Raw genomic sequence first — 18,256 nt, 5'->3', positions numbered from 1 at the left:
TATGTTCCCTCCTTACTCTGTTGTATCAAAAGTGTCCTGATGACTTCTAACCTCAATAGGTTCAGGTAATCAAACACAACTTTTGTAAGTAGGCCCTTTAGATTCATGAGGTACAAACAGCAAAGACTGGGCAAGTCAGAATGGCACTCTTGGCTTATCCCATAAATTTAAGTGGCGATATTGAACCTATCTTAAAAAAACTGAAGAGTTTAGAAGTCAGACTGGTAATTTGAATCCCCACATGGTAATCTGAATCTTCCACATGGAAGTGTTACATAAACAGAAAAATTCTCCAGCATTTTTTTGTAATTTTACCATTGGATTTTCATTAACACAAAAATAAATTATCATTTTGCGTTATAGCAAAGAACTGTCTTTTTCTGTAGAAAATGATTGATTTAGCAGGTAAAAGTAAACTGACTACAGTATGAAAAGTGGTATTGAATGCATACATGAAACAAGAAAATAAAGATATACTGTTTTAATGTGAGTGTATTTATAATAAAGCTCTTTAAAAAGTATAGATTAAGAGCCTGTTAAATCTAGTAGGTAATTCAAAATGCTACTTTTTTAATCTCTAGGTAAAGCTTAATCTCAGATGCTGACACCATACCTTATAAAGACTGTGTAGCTGTACAAAATAATGTTTGTTTTCAGCCAAACTCACGTGGACATTTGTATTTTGTACAGTTAGAGCACTGAAATAAACAGCAGTGCCCAAATTGTGGTCTTGCTTTCACGCTCACAAAGTTCGTGGGTCTGGATAAGAAGTTTAAACTCTCTGCCATTGCATCCTTATTGGAAAAATAAATTTTGTCTTGATTGTGCAACACACTTGGACTGCTGAGAAATGCAATGGAATAATGCAGATTTACGCCAGTTCCACTAAGTACGCAGTTGAGGTACTAATTAAGAGAGCCAATCCCCCACAAAACTAAAACTATGGCATTTTATAAAATATTTAATTTAAATCCAGGAGTTAAACTGACTTTAAATTGGATATATGGGGGTGGAACAAAAGATGTCAAAATTGAAATGTCTGAGGCACAGACTCAAAACTGAGAAAAAGAGAAGGAGAGAAAGGGGAGAGAGGACAGAACAATATTACATGTATTACAATCTCTGTATTTCTGGAATAAAAAAGAAAACACCTATTGTTTTGATGGAATTTTTTTCAGAAGAAAAAAAAATTTCATTTTTCCTGAAATGCAAGACAAACTAATGTAATGAAGCACTATTTTCTACATACATCATTACATCTCTTTTTCTTAGACTGTGGGAAGTGGTGAAACTAATTGTATGAAGCACACATTATCTAAATAAAAGTTACTGAGTTTTCATTTTTTTCTACTTATGTTTCTATTTTTTCTTTTCATTTCCTTATTCCATTCTCCTTCCCTTTCTCTTCCCTTTACCCTACTTGACTTTGCATGTCTTTGTCTTTATGCTACTTTCTCTGTTTTTCTTTATTTAGAATAAAAACACTTACATAGATGGATCTATTTTTTTCCTTCTCATCTTTCCTGCATCTTTTCAGTTACTCCATCTTTTTCTAGTCCCTACTTCATTCCTGGGCTCTTTTCTACTACCCATTTTCTGCCCCACTATAGAATCATGCTCTGTACTTGGTGACCTTACCCTCCTTCCCTGCAGCTACTACATTTTTCTTTGAAACTACTGGTGTGTTTCTAACTTTTCTTCCTCTAGGGCTCACATGTTTCTGCCTTCCTTTGTATAATTTGTTTTGCTTGCCACACCCAAATTCAAATCTCCATTCCACTTTCACCTCCTCCATTTTCCATGCTAGTCTTTCTTGTCTCCTCTTCCCTCTTCCTTTTGAGACCCTCACCTTCCCTGTGACACCTCCTTTTTTTTTTCCCCCATCAACTCCTAGAATTTTAATTCAACCACTGCTACCAATAGCTGCCATTTTCCTCAGCAGCTGCATGTGTCCTAGTAATTCCTACTGCCACCAAATACAAACATGTCCCACTGTCCCCAGGTGGAAGAGGTGATGCTGCAGCAGCCAATGCCTGGCTCACTTCTTCCAGCATCTGGAGTTTCTTACAGCCGTCTTTCCAACAGCTGCCCTCTGTCAGTAACTCTGCCAGATGTCAGTTCAGCTCACGTTGCCATGGACATGGCTATCATCCACCACGTAAGTGTTCTCTCACCATCATACAGCCCACAAATTTTCATTGTTGCTAGAAGTCACAGATTTCTCTTTTAAATGCTATGAAATGTCATTAGATATATCGGTGGTGACCGTCCCAAATGCCACTAGTTGCATTCCAACCGCCATGGGACTCTCCTTAGTTCTGGCAACATAGGTTTTCCTGTAAAGGAACGATTTATGTAGTTACATACTCTGACTGTACCCTACCTCCAGTCTCCAAAGACCACAGTTACTGGTGGTCCTAAATGCTGTTCTGTGAAAGCTGTGTCTGCTGCTATCATGAGGTGCCACTCTGCTAGGTTCCTTCCTAGTACCATGATGGACTGCAATCGGCTTCTTCATATGAAGCCGAATATTCCCTCTTCACATGAGGGATGCCCAGGATCGCACACTTGTCATGAATTTACACAGTGAAAGATACTCTTTCATTCCCCCTTTCAACACTTAATGGATGAAGAATTGTATTTTTAGCAGAACAAGAAACACTAACAGGACATTTAAAATGTCAGGTGCCATATTTCTTCTTGCTGATCACTTGTTATCTCTGTTGTCAAACAAATGATACTGAGGAAATTCATTACAATAAGAGTATCTTCCAGAAGCAGATCATGGCCATGATGATTATAACTTATATTCTATCTGTTTGCATCTCTCTCCTTACCAGTGAAAAGTTTATGCCACTTTGGTGTATACTTCTTTTTCCATATTGCTTTAATTAGTCTTCCTGTGGCATCCATATTGCTGTATTGGTACATGATCATCCCTTTCTCTTTCCTGATACTAAAAAAAAAAAAAAAAGTGAAAGGATAAAACAATCACAATACCGTTTGCTGAATACAGAACAAAATACTGGAACTAGAGGTGCTCATGAATCAGTGACATTTTGGTGTGCATAAAGAAAGAAAATGGAGCTGAACTGAAAAACCTGGGTGCCCACTAACCATTTCTAAAAAAATATTTTAAGAGTGGAAATAAGGAACATCAAGTTAAATATATTGTGGAGTTTGAGAATATAAACAAAAAGAGGGAGTACCGCTTCTCTACATTTGGTTGCATTGCCTATACTGACATTGTTTTTCCCATTCAAAATAATTATTTGTGACTGCCACCAAACTGAGCATTTTATTATTATTATTTCTTGTCCTATTTTTTCTCCATTTGAACTTTTCCATATTCTTAAACTAGACACTCCTCATTCAGTGGAGCTAGATGAGTTTTTTCATCTGGGAAGTTTCTCACCAGCCATTTGCCCACTAAAGGGCACTGTTTACTACAGTCTTTTCTTGCTCTGTGTAGGTGATATGTAAGGCTGAGCTAAAAATGTAAAAAGATTTTACTTTAAGGGCTTTCTTATTCAAAAATACTGTTTGCCCAATTAATATATATGAAATCATTTACTTTTTTTTTTAAGCAACTCTCTCCATGCTAGGATGATGAAAATTTGACAAGAGAAGGACTGCACGTGTGTCCATAAGAGTGAGAAGGAAGGAGTCTTCCCTATTCAGAGAGCTATCTGCTCTCCAGGCTGTATGAACAGCATGAAGAGTAGCATCATAAAATACATCAGGTCACAGGGTGGACAGCTTGGGCCATTTGGAGAACAGCTCTCTGAGCCATGGCGTGTGAGGAAGCAGGTCGTGACATGAGGATAAACCTGTGGACTGCACACTACTGTGTCACTGTTGTGTCACTGATGGAAGACATGTAAGCAAGGCATGGGCACATGCAGCTCCAGCAAACCTCTTTACGCTTAGACAATGGCTCCCACTGTATTGTCTCCAGCTGCTGGTTTTGAATCTTATTCATTTGCGTCACACAAATTAGTGAGATTTGCGCACTCTGACCTGCTGCCCCGAATGTAACTGCCCTGCCTGATCCCCACCCGCCCTCACATTGGTGAGTGACTTCACCTCCTGTGACTGTCTGCCAGATGCTACCAGTTGTCTCTCATTGACCCGCAGATGGCTGGGGAGCCAGAGAAATCCCAGGAGACGCTGCACTGAAAGATTCATTCTCCAGCTGCGGCCTGGCATTGTGGTCCCTCTGCCATGACGCGAGTTGCCGCCATCACTGCACCGGGTACATCCCGTCGCCTGCTGAACAAAGGCACTGGGTGCGCCTGACGGGGCAGGCCCCCAGCACGCACCAAGGGCTCTTGCAGCACGAAACGAGGCTCTTCAACTGCCACGGCACTGGAGGGGGGAAGAGGGGCTCGGGTGGGAGGCTGCCATCACTGTTCTCGTTGTCAGAGCACTGCCTCGCCACTGCTGCGGCCTGAGGCAGCTGGCGTCCGCAGGAAGCCTTGGATCAGGCTCTCTGCTGCAGAACCCCAAGGGGGCCTGCTGGGAGCAGGGTGAGGTGAGGCGGCAGGCGGCTCTCCGGGCGGGAAAAGCTCCGCTCAGACACCGGCTCGGCGGGGGGTGGTGCGGGGGAGGTGACCAGCCCCTCCCGCCGCGTTACGTGACAAAATCCCTGCGACACGGGTGAGTGGGCAGTGACGCGCGGCTCGTCTGTGTCGGTAACGCTACACGGCCCAGGCCCGGCCCCGCCGCCACCACACGCCCCCGACTCCCCTCAACAGCGACTGCGGTGCAGCGCGGGAAGGGCGCGAGCTCTCGCTCCGCCCCGCCTCGCTCCGCCCCGCCCGCAGCGCACGTGGCACTCTCGCCTGGGCCGATCACGTGACGCGGGCTCCGGGCTTTCCCCCCCCTCCTCACCCCCCTCGCTTCCCTCCGCGTCTGACCCCGTCTCCCGTCTGGTCAATAGCAGGCGGCGGCAGCGCATGCGCGGCGAGCCGCAGAACGCCCCCGCCCTGCCCCCCCCAGCCTGTCTCCCTCCGCCCTATATAAGGCGGGCGCGGCGGGGCTCCCCACTCCGCAGTGTGCGTGGGCGGGCGCGGCAGTTCGGCGCGGTGGTGCGGAGACCCGCGCGGCCTCCTCCCTCCGCTCGGCCCGCCTCAGCCCAGCGGCGGCAGTGCCGCTGCCCCTGCCGCCATGAGTTCGGGGACCCCCTACATAGGCAGCAAGATCAGCCTGATCTCCAAGGCGCAGATCCGCTATGAGGGCATCCTCTACACCATCGACACCGAGAACTCCACCGTGGCGCTGGCCAAGGGTGAGGCGGCGCGGTGGGGCCCTCCCGGGGCGTGTGGGGGGGATGTCGGGCCTAGGCTGGCTCTGGCGCCGCAGCCCGGCGCTCGCTGAGGGAACGCGGGGTGCCCGCCCGCCTCGCCGCCTCCGTCCCCTAAACAATGAGCCCGGCCTGGGCGAGCGGCGGCCGGAGCCCGCCCGTCCTGGGGGGGCTGCGGCGGGGCCCGCGGCTCGTCCGCGCTTGCGGTCGGGGTGGGGTGCGGGGAGCTGCGGGGGGGGGGGGGGGTTGGCGGCGGGGTTGGAGCCCCGTGCCTTCGGCGCTGCTGGCTTTCCGTGAGTCAGCATTTGGGAGGCCGCTCCGCGACGCGGGGACGGGCACGGGCCGTGGCGGGGGCTTGCCGTGACTCCCCGGAGGGGTGGGCAGGGCCCGGGATGCTGAGGAGCCCTTGATTTTCACGGGAAGTTACCGGTCCCCTGAAGAGGAAGAAGAGCTGCCAGCAATGCTGGCTCCTCTCACTATTGTCAGAGCCAGAAAGGCGATGGTCTGCATCGCAGTTCATGGTTTGGTTCCCCTCTCCTGTTTGTACGTGGATGTCCAGCAGTATCTCAGTGCTTGGCTTGAGCAGGGCCCCAGGCCAGTGCTGGGGAAAACAGAGTTGCAGTTGATGTGTCTTTGTTCCTTTAGTGATCGATAACTGGACTCTGCTCAGGTGAAGTGGGTGAGAGCTCTGTGCAGAGCGCTGTGGGGTATCTGCACGTGGGTCTGGGCCTTCTACATTGCAGGCTGCTCATCAGGGCTTTGCATCTTGTTTCCTTGTAGAATTACTGATCTTTATCTTCTTAAATGGTGTCACTTGGATTCAGTTGTCACCTCTGCTGGGAACTCCTGTATTTACTCTCAGAAAAACCTGTCCTGTCTTGTTTAGTGTCTCAAACAAGATCTTATTTCTGTACTGCTTTTAACGTCCAGCTTGGCTACTCCAGCTAATGTGCATCAGCACTCTCCCTGAGTTTCCCCCTTCCCTGTTCTGGGAAGTTCACACCTTCTTCATTGCCTTCAGCAACCCATCAGGATTGTCCACCAACCAAATCGTCTTTCATTTTGAAAGACTATCTGCTGGCACATGATGCTGATTTGCCTGATTCTCAACTATCCTCAAGGCAAGCCTATGCCACAGTCTTTATTCAGTATAATGATGTTTATGTGATGCTGTACATGAGTAATTGACACCTATTAGTGTGTATTCTGAAGTTATGAATGTGAGTTTTCACAAACTTGCTTTTTTCCTAGGAACTTGGCTGTTTATTGAAGTGTACAAATTGAGCTATTTATGTTGATGTTGCACTCCAAGTAATTGAGAGGTTGCAGAAAGGATGCAATTCCTGTACTGTATGTGCAGGAAGGTCTTCACCTTTACCCAGCAGCAAGTAGAAATGGTTTCTCACAGCTATGGTTTCCACACAGACTTGCTACTTCAGAGCTTAAGTGGTGTGTTTCAAAGGCGTATGTGATTAAAGTGCTTTATGGTATGAGAAAGTACACGCTCTGTATAAGATTTCTGGCAGTTCTTTTATTCATTGGTCTCTTAGCATTCAGTTTGGATGAACTGGAATGCCTAAGAAGTAGTTGTTACAATAGATGGAGAATACATTTTTTTTCCCCACTTAAAGTGCTGCTCTATAAACTTTACAGTATAAACCCTACTTTTCATTTTAGCTCAGAGGGTTTTTTAAATTTAGAGACTTTATATCAAAATTAGTGTCAGAATTATGAACATAGCAACAACGTTGAAGTTGGTGACAGTAATATCAACCCTGTGCTTAGCATGGACAGAATTTAAACCACTTAATCTCTGAAGGGTTAGAAGAACCGTAAATTACTGATATGCGATTGAAGTTGTATGGAGAGCTAGTACATTATTATTAAGCCCTAGATGCCACTGTTTAAGGATCATACAACTTCAGTATGTAATTTAAATGCTATTCTCTTTACTTTTTGTCATCCAAGTGATATAAAGAAAAAAAACTAGATTGAAAGAGACCTCAGGAAGGAATCTGGTTCAACCTCTTACTCAAAGCAGGGCTAACTTCAACTGATTTGTATTTGGTTCCTGTTAAATCTCAACACATGCAGTATCTTAAATACTGGATAAGGAGATTCCATATGTTTTAAGCACTGCAAGAAAGCAGTCTGTCTTGTTAGATGCTAAACTTAAATTGCAAGCAAAGGAAGTTCAAGCCTGTTACTGTCCTGTCGGCACTGAACACCAGAAACTTACTCCACCTTCTGTAAAAGTCTGAAGAAACTAGAGCGTTTGATATCCATGTAAGCTCTGCTTTCCAGATGTCCAGTCATCTTCTTGTGCTTCCTGAACCTTCAGAGGTCTTACCTCCACAGAGCCCTACACATGAACACAAACTGTATTGTAAAACACTAGCTGCAGCGTGGTGTGGCATTGATTTCCTGTTCATCTGTAAACAATAGTCACTGTAACTCTTCATGGGAGACAGCCCTTCAGATTGCTGCAGAAACTTAAAGCTGTACTTTGGGATGCGCCAGAAATGTTAAACACTTCAAATGCAGGGGCAGACGTGCTCAACTCCTAGAGCCCTCTCAAACGCCCTCACTGCCGTTCTATCTACAACAAGGATGTAGTTTTCCACCTTTTTAGTTAGAAGCCTTGAGACCAGCCAACTGAGAGGCTGCCTGGACAGCTTTGGGCTTTGCAGGTTGTGTGTTTCTCTGTGTGGAAGCCAAAAGGTTGATCCCGGTGCTCAGAGAAGACATGGTGCTTTCCAAGCTAGCCATGGGATTCTGCAGTAGTCCTTGGGTAGCTTTAGTATGTCTTGCCATGAGCTGTGTGCTGTGATAATGTAATCTTGAGCAGGGATGTCAGTGGTACAGTTCATGTCTAAAAGGCCACAAGCATTGTTTTCAGTTTATAATCTGCTTCTAGATGACTAGGTTACAGCTGTAGTACATGATCAAACAGCAGCTGGAGATCTAAAATAAATTGGAGAGGTTATATACCCTAGGAACTAATGGAAGACGGTCATTTGAAGGAAGTGACTGACAGCTTGTCCTTGCACCAGTTAAGATTCCCTTCCAGTTAGGTGTAAGCTGAGGTGTTAAACAGCATCAGTGTGACAGGGGCAAAGTTTGGCATTGAGCTGGTGTACCCAGAGCTTATTGCTCCTTGTGAGCTCACACACGTGTTGAACACAGAAGACTGCTTGCAGCACTAGCTGCTGCTTGCTGGGGGAAACCTGGATACAGCTTTTCATCTCTAAGAACAGGACTCCTGACAAGTAGCCCTGTCTACAACTGTCAATGCTCCTAATAAGTCAGTCTAGTATACCTGGGATGCTCAGCACTGGGGTTGAGTATATGCACTTTTTGCTGCCCTTTTTCTGGGGAAGCTGCGGTGCCCCCCATCCTGTATCATCCATGTGACAGGGCTGTCTGTCTGTATCTCTCCAGCTATGCAGTGGGAGTGGCAGCTGGCTGGCACATCACCACAGACTGTGACATGGCAGGTGCTTGTGAAAAGTCTGCTTAGGATGTAATTTGTAAAGGTACTGCAGGAATCGTGGCATGTCCTGGCAGAGAGGTTGAGTACTTCTGTGGTAACCTGTTAGAAGCAATTGATGCAATTCCAATACAGAATTCTTCTATTGGGAGAAAGCATACATCAAACCAGTATGTGCTGGTGCTTATCTGAACTGGCAAAGCCTCGCGATGATGGAAAGCAACTAGACTAGTAAACTTGCTGAGCTTCTGTAACTTGTGGCTGAAAAGCTTTCATATGACAGTGTCTGATGTAACCATGTTACTTATTTTCCTGCACTAACAATCCAGTAAGTCTGAGTCTGACCTCTTCCTCTTTAATGGCTCAAATTAATTTATGCTTCTACCTGGTAGCTGCACACAGTCAATTGCAAGGTTTTTTCCACTATAATGTGTAATATCACTGATTAGTACCTGCTCAAGTGTTCCGATAGCTGGGACTCAGTAAACCCTTAGCAGGCACTGAAGTTTTGGATTTATCACTAAAAACTTGCTTTGTGGTCAGTGGATATGAATTGTAAAACCAGCATGGAGTAGAGAGAATTTTAATAGGAAGCTCTTATCACTGATAAAACTTTACCTCTACCTGTATAATAAATATATGAAACGAAGGGTGCAAATTTCAGCTCTAAAGCCCTCTAAGTTTTTTTGGTGGGTTTGTTTTTTTTCTTCCCTGCTGCTTCAGGGGCCTCTCCTGTGGTCTTTTGCAGAGGCAGTTGTCTCAAGCTGAATACTTACGTGGGGCAGGGAAGAAGGGGAATATGGCAGTATAGCACTGTGGAGAAGTACTCGGTTTTGGAGTAGGATTCTTCACTCCAGTTGGTCTATGGTCTTTACCTTCACAGCTTGATGTAAACAAAACTGTTTATACAGGCTGCTGAAAAAGTTGGCATTTGAGGGAACAGATGTGTGCAATAAGGAGATTCAAGGTTCTGGAGGTAACCTGGTTTGGTGGTGGTTTTTGGTTACTTTTGGCAAGTATTACAAGAGTAAGTTTTAATTGCATAAATGCTAACTTAAGCAATGCTGTAATGGTAGTACTGGACTAATAGTAATCTTTCTAATGCTAAAGTGCGATCCTTTGGCACTGAAGACCGGCCCACAGACAGACCTGCTCCTCCAAGAGAAGAAATCTATGAATACATTATTTTTCGAGGGAGTGACATCAAAGACATCACAGTCTGTGAACCTCCGAAAGCTCAACATACTCTGCCACAAGATCCTGCCATCGTTCAAGTAAGTTAGCCTGAAGTGTTGACAGAAAGCTATGGTAAAACATTGGTGATGAAGGACTTGATTTTGGTATAAACTTATAAAAATGAAGGCCAGTAAGTGTCTCCAGTAATCTTCAGATTGAAGCATCCTGAATTTTGTTGTAATGTCTAAAATAGCAGCAGCATTAAAGACTTCAGTCAACAAAAGCCAGAGCTAGCTTACCTAGCTGAGAATGCAGGAAAATCGTAAAGAGGTAAACTAACCCTTCTCAGTATTTACTTAAGCTGTAGTAATGCTGTACGTGAAGTAGAGAATCACTGCCAAAGCAAGTTGACTTCTGGACACTGTAAATGGAAATGTACTTTGTCTTGTTACAGTCTTCACTGGGCTCTGCCTCTACATCATCCTTTCAGCCACATGTGCCTTACAGCCCGTTTAGAGGTATGCCACCTTACAGCCAGCTTGCTGCCAGCTCTTTACTTAGCCAGCAGTATGCAGCTTCGTTAGGTTTAGGTAAGTAAAAACTTTACTTGCTGGAATAAAGATACAGTCCTTGTATGCAGCTACTGGGAAACCAAATAACAGTAACTAATACCAATTCCTTGCCAACTGTCAGGCTGCAACAAGCACTGAATAAGTAGTTAACAACTTTGTGCAATGATCTTATTGCAAGGAGACCTGCATTTCACTTACACACGCAGATGCACACAAAAGAAAGAAACAAATTAAATAGCTAACGTTTCTTTCTGGAAAGTAATGCGAATACCTAACAGTTGAGGTCAGTTCATTTCTAATCTAACATACCTTTACATATACATCACATGTAAAAAGAACTTGTATTCCCAGAGAGGACTGTAAATAAGCTGCTCTAATGCTGTTCTAGAGATTCTTGTATCTCTTTCCAAGTCCTTCAGGTGTTTCACTACCTTGTATCTTATCCATATATCTTTGCTTTCTCTTCTTCCCTCTATCTCTTTAGAGAAATTGGTAAGCCCTCCAGCATCAGCAGCTGCTTCCAGCCCTAGTTCTTCTCCGTCTCCACAACCTGTTTCAGAGCCTGACATGTCTTCAGAGCCCCATCAGCTCTCTTCCAAGGGTAACAGCAGTTTGAGGACTCCAAATATTTGGAAGAACTGCATGGCACTTGCAAACACTCTGTTCTTGTTAACCCCTCCCAGAATGATAGTACTTATATGGGTAATGCTAGTAGAACTAGTTTGTTCTCAGCTATTTTTGCCTTTCATTACATGAAGTATTCCTCCTGTCCTAGAAGTATCAATTAGAGACAGGAGAAAGAAAAAGTACAGGACAGCGGATCCTCTTGTGTAAGTATCAGGAGAGGGCTGAGGTTTAGGGATGTTGATGTGCTGCATCCTATCCAGAAACATGTGTCACCTTGGAGACTGGGCAAGGAATTAATTAGTCTTTCCTGGAAAGACAAGTACACTGCTTAAATTGTGGGTGGCCTTGCTGTTAGAGACACAGGTTAATAGAAAATTCAGGAGTATTGCTGTAATTGAGGAAATATCAGGGCAGATTTCATGCATGATGGGGCATAGTACCTTGTCAAGACTCCCAATTAGTAAAGCATGACTAACAGTAAGCAATTTCTGAGTTGTGGTAAGCTGAGATAACGTAGTTCTGGGTGCTTGCTTCTATGTGGAAAAACATTTTAAAGGAGGTTGAGTAGAGATACTAGACTGACCATCCTCAGAGAGACCAGGTGCAGCCTGCATTTAAACATGGTAATTAGTTTCATCTGTTTTTAACTTAAGCATGTATGCTTGTGTTGGCATGAAACTGTTTTTACTTACTCTCTGTTTTTGGCCATCTATCAGTACATACTTTCTCAATATTCTGGCTAAGCTTTGAAACTTTCTCATGTTAAACTTGCACAGCAGCTTTGTCCTACTGAATAATCCTTAGGATATGTCTGTGTTCCTTGCAAGCTTTCCAGGTGTACATTAACTGGGAACCTGCATGATATTACCTACTGGGTATATCTCATATGGACTTGGGTGACCCAGAAGTGTCAGTGGCTTGGTTTGTGTGTACTCTTCAGCTTTTCACTTTTCTTGCTCTTAAAGTATATTCAGTTAAAGTTCGCTTCCAAGCAGTTCTTGCGCATAACTACATAAACCTGTAGTACTCCAAAACTTCTAATTAAATCTAGAATGCAGTGTTTCTTCTGAGTACTGAAGACTGTCACTTTTTAATATAATTGGTGTAAGGTATACCAAACCATGAAAAGTATTTACGTGTTTTGTAGTGTGAATAAATAAGCCTGGATGGAAGAGCAACAGAAGTCTTGGTAACACTTTGGCCTTGACCAAGAAGGAATTTAAAAGGGTAACTTTGAGATCCTGGTCTGGTTTCAGGTTTTCTTTGTTTGAAAGCTAACAATAAGCAGTGAAGTTGAAGGACTTCTAAAAGCAGCTTACAAAATGGGATGTAGTTGAGGTGGTTAAGCTTTTGCTGCAAAAGTTTTTTGACAAAGTGGGGAAGCTTTCTTGAACAGTTTCAAAATGGTGGATTTTTGCTTCAGATTTAAAATATTGCATAAAGTAAAATCTTACATAACCAAGGATACACCTAGAAATTAGATTTTGGTATAAACTAAGAGACTGACCTAGCTTGCTTATCTAATGTGTGTCTGACTTGGTTTAAGAAATAAATGGGTAGATTTCCTGATTTTAAAGCTCTGGATTTGAGAGCCAAGACTTGTATGGCAGTAGTGCCTTACCTATTGTATATGCCACTTAAATGTAGCGTGTAACAATAAACAATCAAGGCTTTGAGTAATTCTTGACAAAATGGTTTCTCTGTAGAAGCGGGTAGGGTTTGAATAGTGTTGGTGCATTTTTCTGAGAGACACTTAGTCATTGGGATTTTTTCCAGGTGCTGGCTTTCCTTCTGTTCACCCTGTCCGCAAAAGCCCCATGGTGGAGCAGGCTGTCCAGACTGGCCCGGTTGACAACATGAATTCACAAAAGCCACCCCCAGTGAAAGTAACTCCAGGGGTTCAGCGCAATGGACGGCAGGTGCCACAGGGCAGTGGTAAGACAAATGGTACGTCTGCACCGCTTCATCTGTAAAGTGCTGGTTTGAAGCATCCTTCAAAGGTGCATAGCAAGACTAAACTGTTCTGGTCTTGTTCTTGTGCTCCTTTATTAAGTTTATCCTTCTTGTTCAGTAGATACAGTTCAGGCAGCACCTGTGCAAACCCAAGGACAGGTGAATGATGAAAACAGAAGACCTCAAAGGAGAAGATCAGGTAGGTTAATATGATGCTAAATGGTCACATTAGCCTATAAGGGCAAATACTGCTAATTCTAGCAAAGGATTATCAGACAGAAGGTTGAGAGCAAAATAAAGCTTCATAAGGCTTTGGGCATCCAGAGATGTTTCCCTAACAAAATAAGTTCTGGAGCTACAGAAGTCTAGAACATTCCAGGGACAGAATACTAGTGTTTTTTTAGAAACTTGAAGGTATGTTATACAAATGGATGCTATGAGTTGGCAGCAACAACTAGATTTCTCTCAAACCTGAAGTATTTTTACTGGGAAGGGCAGCCTGTTGAAGAATTTCCAGAGCTCTTATAACTGAGAAGAATGACGGAGCCCTCTCTTCCATAGAGCAGAGGTCTCAGCTCAAGACTGCAGTTTAAGCAGAGGTCAAAAGTTAATTTAAGTACAGACAAATACTTCTGCCTAAACAAAATGAGAAAAGGCAGGAAACAAAGCTTCAGACTCTCAGGTCTTCATATTAATTTGCCTGAGGACAGCACTGTAGAAGGGGTTATAGCTTTTCCAGAAAGGAGTTGATAGCTTCTCAGTTGGAAACCAGAAACTCTACAAAGCACAAGCTCGCTTTGTGGGTAGATGAGTCTTGGGTGGATTTTCTGAAACCAGTGCCCTGCTCCTTTTCACCATCATGACAGGTTTGTAGGCTAATTACAGTACCATGCTTGCAGATGAATAGCAGACAGAAAAGATAGTTTTCCCCTGCTTCCCTCAGCTTTTCTTGGTATAGTACTTGTTCTGATCTCTTCCCCTTACACTGCAAAGGGAGTTGGGTATACTCTGACATAAGACTGGCCCCCAGGAATGCTTTTCAGAAAGTTAAGTGTTGCTGTAATATGTCTTCTGCAGCTGAGTTCAGAAGTTACTCTCAAAGAGGTATGGCCTAACCACAGGACTCCAAGTCAGAAACTCCTGAGTTCTAAGCCTGGTTTCTTCTGGTCTTGAGCAAGTCATTTAACCTCCCTGTGCGTCACCAAGTGTTTAAACTCTCCTGCTTTCAGGAAACAGGAGAACCAGAAACCGTTCTAGAGGACAAAACAGACCAACTACTGTGAAGGAAAATACGATAAAGTTTGAAGGTGACTTTGACTTTGAAAGTGCAAATGCACAATTCAACAGAGAGGAACTTGATAAAGAATTCAAGAAGAAACTAAACTTTAAAGGTTTGTGGCTTCATTAAATATGAATTGCTGAGCTAGTAGTAAACACTACATAGACAAACTGATTCTGAGAAACTGCATGATTGCATGTGACAGCATCTCAAATCTTGTGTGAGGGAGCAAGAGAACAGATGGCTCTTCAGAATGCATCAAGGAAGTGTAATATGTTTTATTATCTTCAGATGACAAAGCAGAGACGGGGGAAGAAAAAGGGGACCCTGGAGTAGCAACTCAAAACAATGACGGTAATGCAGAGGAGGACCTTCTGGGGCCCAACTGCTATTATGATAAATCCAAGTCTTTCTTCGACAACATTTCTTCAGAACTGAAATCTAGGTGAGTATTTTCTAAAAGCTTGGTTTTTTAATGCAATTTTAGGCATAGAATTTTAGACATAATCTATTTCACATGGTGTAATTCTTTAAAAATCTTAGAATGCAAGAAAGTCTTTAGAAGAGTGTATTGCCATGTGTTACATGGCTTACAAGTAATACTAACCAAACTTCATGTAGTGGGATCAAACAAAAAGCAAGGATTTCGGTTGATACTGAGGCACTTGCCTGAACTATGATACAGGAATTTCCAGTTCTGTTTCCCAGTACTGAGTTTGAACCCGTTGCTTTTAAACAAATTTCTTATCTCGTTTGTGGGAGGAGGAGGCATCAGGGTCATGCTGTACTGAAGATGGTGCAACTTGCAGACAGGAGCAAGCTAAACCTGGAGTCTGGGCAGGGAGGAGGTCTGGTCTGTCTGTGGAAACGCATTAAATTGTTGGGAATATTACAAGAAAGCTTCATCTCTTGCTGCTGACACTGATGTTATCAACTGCCTGGTGAAGTAAGACATCCCTTCAGTGTCAGCATGTGAAATTTCCTTGGTAATGTTCCTGCTTCCCTTTAGCAATGCTTTCTTCCGAGTGCTCGCAGTAAGGCATTCAGGACTAGGCAGGCTCTGCTAAGAAAGGGACACACTGGTGCTGTGGTGCTAGCGCTCTGCTGAACCTCAGTTGTGACTGTCCTTCCCAGGCTTCTTGAGAGGCTTCAATGGAGTCGGGGGATTTGTACTTGTCAAGAAAACAAGACAGGGTTTGAAATGCTAGTGAGGCCACGTACACCCCTCTTCTAGGCCCGTTTTTACTTTTCCAGTGTGAAAGTAGCTTACCAAAGCCAACAGCTGTCACTTTCAAATCCATGCTTAGCAGAGGAATTGAGGTAGTGAGCATGTGTACGCTGCATTTCGGTCGTCTTGTGGTTTAGGTCAACAAAACAGGGTGCTTGAAGCTCCCTGGCTGAATGAGTTGGTGGTTATTTAATGTTAAATCTGAATGCAGTCTTGTTCAGTTCCAGGCGTACCACGTGGGCTGAAGAAAGGAAGCTCAATACAGAGACGTTTGGAGTATCAGGCCGGTTCCTTCGTGGCCGCAGCTTTCGTGGTGGATTTCGGGGTGGAAGGGGTAGTGGAGCAGCAAGGCGAAACCAAACCACTCACAGAGCTGGTACTGGCAGAGTGTAACTTCAGAGGCAAGTTTTCTAGCAGGAGTAAATACTGTCTCTGAGTCAGGCTTGTCTCTTCTTCCTTGCCTGAACTGTCTGCAACCTCTATTGCTCCGCAGTCTCATGAATGTATCAAGAATTGTTCCTTATTGTGTCTGATTTATCCTTCAAAGTGGTAGAAGGAAATACGAATGGTTTTAACATGTTGATTGTTTCTTGGGCTAGTCCTCTGTCTGTGAAAGCAAAAGCTGCTTGTTTGACCTGAGTCTTTCTAGCAAAATATTTCAGTTCATGGTGTTCAGTTCATATTTCATGGGCGTGAACTTTGCTTTTCTCTTTCTTGGGGGGAAGATCCCCATGACATCAAATCTAATTCTGCCTTTTCTCTGAATAGGTTCTGACATTTCTCCTGAGAGGATGAAACTGTATATAGAAAAAAAACAACCAACTGCTGCACTAATGTGGGAAAATGGTTCATATTGTTTACTGTCTCAGCTCAAGTGACAGAACTTCATGTACTACTGCTTATATTCTGGACTTATTTTGGACCAGCAACTGTCAGCTGGAATATTCTTTGGAAGAGGGAATGTGTTCAGGGGTACCTTCTTCAGGGTGTCTTTTTTTGTTCGTGTTTGGTTTGGTTTTGGTTTTTTTAAGTGCAGACTAACTTACATGGTTCTTCTTTCTGGGTCTCTCAAAGGCTGCTATAGTCTAAGCTTAAAGTCAGACTCCTTTTCTGAACCCTGAAGAAGATAAATCATGCTATTTTAACATGGAACCAAAGCTCACTTGAAACAAACCAGCTCTAATTTGTTTGTTCTGAGCAACCAAATGGATTCTTTGGTGCTGCTGGTCTCGCTGTTCTTGGCAGCAGGTGTGAAGGATTCCTGGTGCTGAGGAGTTGTGTATATTGTCACTTGGGAATACTGGATTGTGGATCATGTAGTAGTGTAAATGACTGTACAACTGTTTGTTGGCTGGTACTAATGTGGAGGTACTGTGGGTTTACACAAACCGTGACTCTCCCTCGAGCTGAAGGGTGCTGGGCGCTCCTCCGAGGCTGGGAGCTCCTTACTGGGGTGGGAGGGGACAGTGTGCTGTGTCCTTGGCAGGACAGGAGCGGCAAGTGTCTCAGCTTATGCGCTCAGAATAAAGAGGTTTTGGCAGTAGTCAACTGTCTGGGAAGGAGAACCGAAGCTCTGACTTCTTGCCTCAGTTTGTACCTCGCTCATAGGTAGTACCAAATGCAAACAGTTCTCTGTACACTAGTAGACTGTGGTGGAACACTATGGAATGTTTTCATTAAACTAGGGATGGGAGTCCATATAATGAAGCTTAACAGATGGGCATGTTTAATTTGTTTCCTCTATACCCCCATACTGTAAATAGTTTAGTTGTTTTTCTTTTGTTTTTAAAAATCTGTATGTGGGGAGAGGGGCTGGGAGGGAGGGGTTACATTTGTTTGCATGAATAAGTGGGTTAAATTGCTATAGGCATGTGTCCCTTTTTTGGTTGGTAGGGAATTTTGTTGAAAAAGCACCTTGATGACTGAACCCCTTACATAGCTAGAATTTTTTAGTTATGCATTGACCTAGGTTACTGTAAAAGCTTGGATTTATTTTTGTAGGACTTTATTGCTAAGAATTAGAACATAGCAGTGGGGCTGCTCCTTGGAGTAATGTAAATTGTAATTATAATAAACATGTAAATGTTTAATGTTTCCCTCCTACTTTCTTCTGCATGTAGCTCAGTAATACCAGTCTGTACAACTTGTCAGGTGTCTGTCCTAGCAGGGCTCAAGTCTAAGGCAGAGAAAATGGGGCTGCAGAGTCCCAGCAGGGCTGTGCAGTGTTTGAAACCAGTTTAAAAACCCTGATCTGGGCTCTGACCCCCTTGTTCCTGTGTTCTAGTGCCCTTGTTGATGAACGGACCTATGGAGCGTTACTGTGGGCCACGCTGCCCTGAGCGTGCACCTCTCCCTGTGCCTGCTGGAGCCCCTAGGCTGGGGGGGGCCGAACTAGAGCTTGGTTTGGGCAGCAGCGCCACTGGTGCGGTAGCCGTGATGCCGTCAGTACCTGCGCTCGTACCAGCACCCAGGGTGTGTGCTTGAACTGCTGCGAGCCTCATTGCTGGCAAAACAGCTGGTGTGACACTAACTGTAAAGGTGGAATTGCATGGCCAGAGTCAACTGACTTGTCTGAGGTGGCTGTGGCAGAATGAGAAATCTTCATTGGCTTCTGTGTAATACCTTT

At 44.1% G+C, this 18,256-nt stretch overlaps 1 protein-coding gene across 8 annotated transcripts; it reads left to right on the top strand.

The window, feature by feature from the left end:
- The first annotated feature begins 5,004 nt into the window (after positions 1–5,004).
- Positions 5,005–17,717, top strand: LSM14B (LSM family member 14B). Of its 8 annotated transcripts, none has more exons than XM_054845913.1 (10): positions 5,005–5,290; positions 9,906–10,069; positions 10,426–10,561; positions 11,028–11,144; positions 12,947–13,117; positions 13,242–13,322; positions 14,353–14,514; positions 14,694–14,847; positions 15,852–16,031; positions 16,399–17,717. In XM_054845913.1, the coding sequence occupies exons 1-9, from the start codon at positions 5,170–5,172 to the stop codon at positions 16,021–16,023; spliced, it is 1,278 nt and encodes a 425-aa protein (XP_054701888.1). In that variant the 5' UTR covers positions 5,005–5,169; the 3' UTR covers positions 16,024–16,031; positions 16,399–17,717. The 8 variants fall into 8 exon arrangements, with proteins under 8 accessions (XP_054701888.1, XP_054701892.1, XP_054701889.1 ...); XM_054845917.1 differs by having other exon boundaries at positions 5,017–5,290; positions 10,426–10,489; XM_054845914.1 differs by having other exon boundaries at positions 5,017–5,290; positions 13,245–13,322.
- The last annotated feature ends 539 nt before the right edge of the window (positions 17,718–18,256 follow it).

The sequence above is a fragment of the Grus americana genome, chromosome 17 (assembly GCF_028858705.1).
Source record: "Grus americana isolate bGruAme1 chromosome 17, bGruAme1.mat, whole genome shotgun sequence".
Taxonomy (NCBI): Eukaryota; Metazoa; Chordata; class Aves; order Gruiformes; family Gruidae; genus Grus; species Grus americana.
This window is presented reverse-complemented; position numbering and strand designations above follow the sequence as displayed.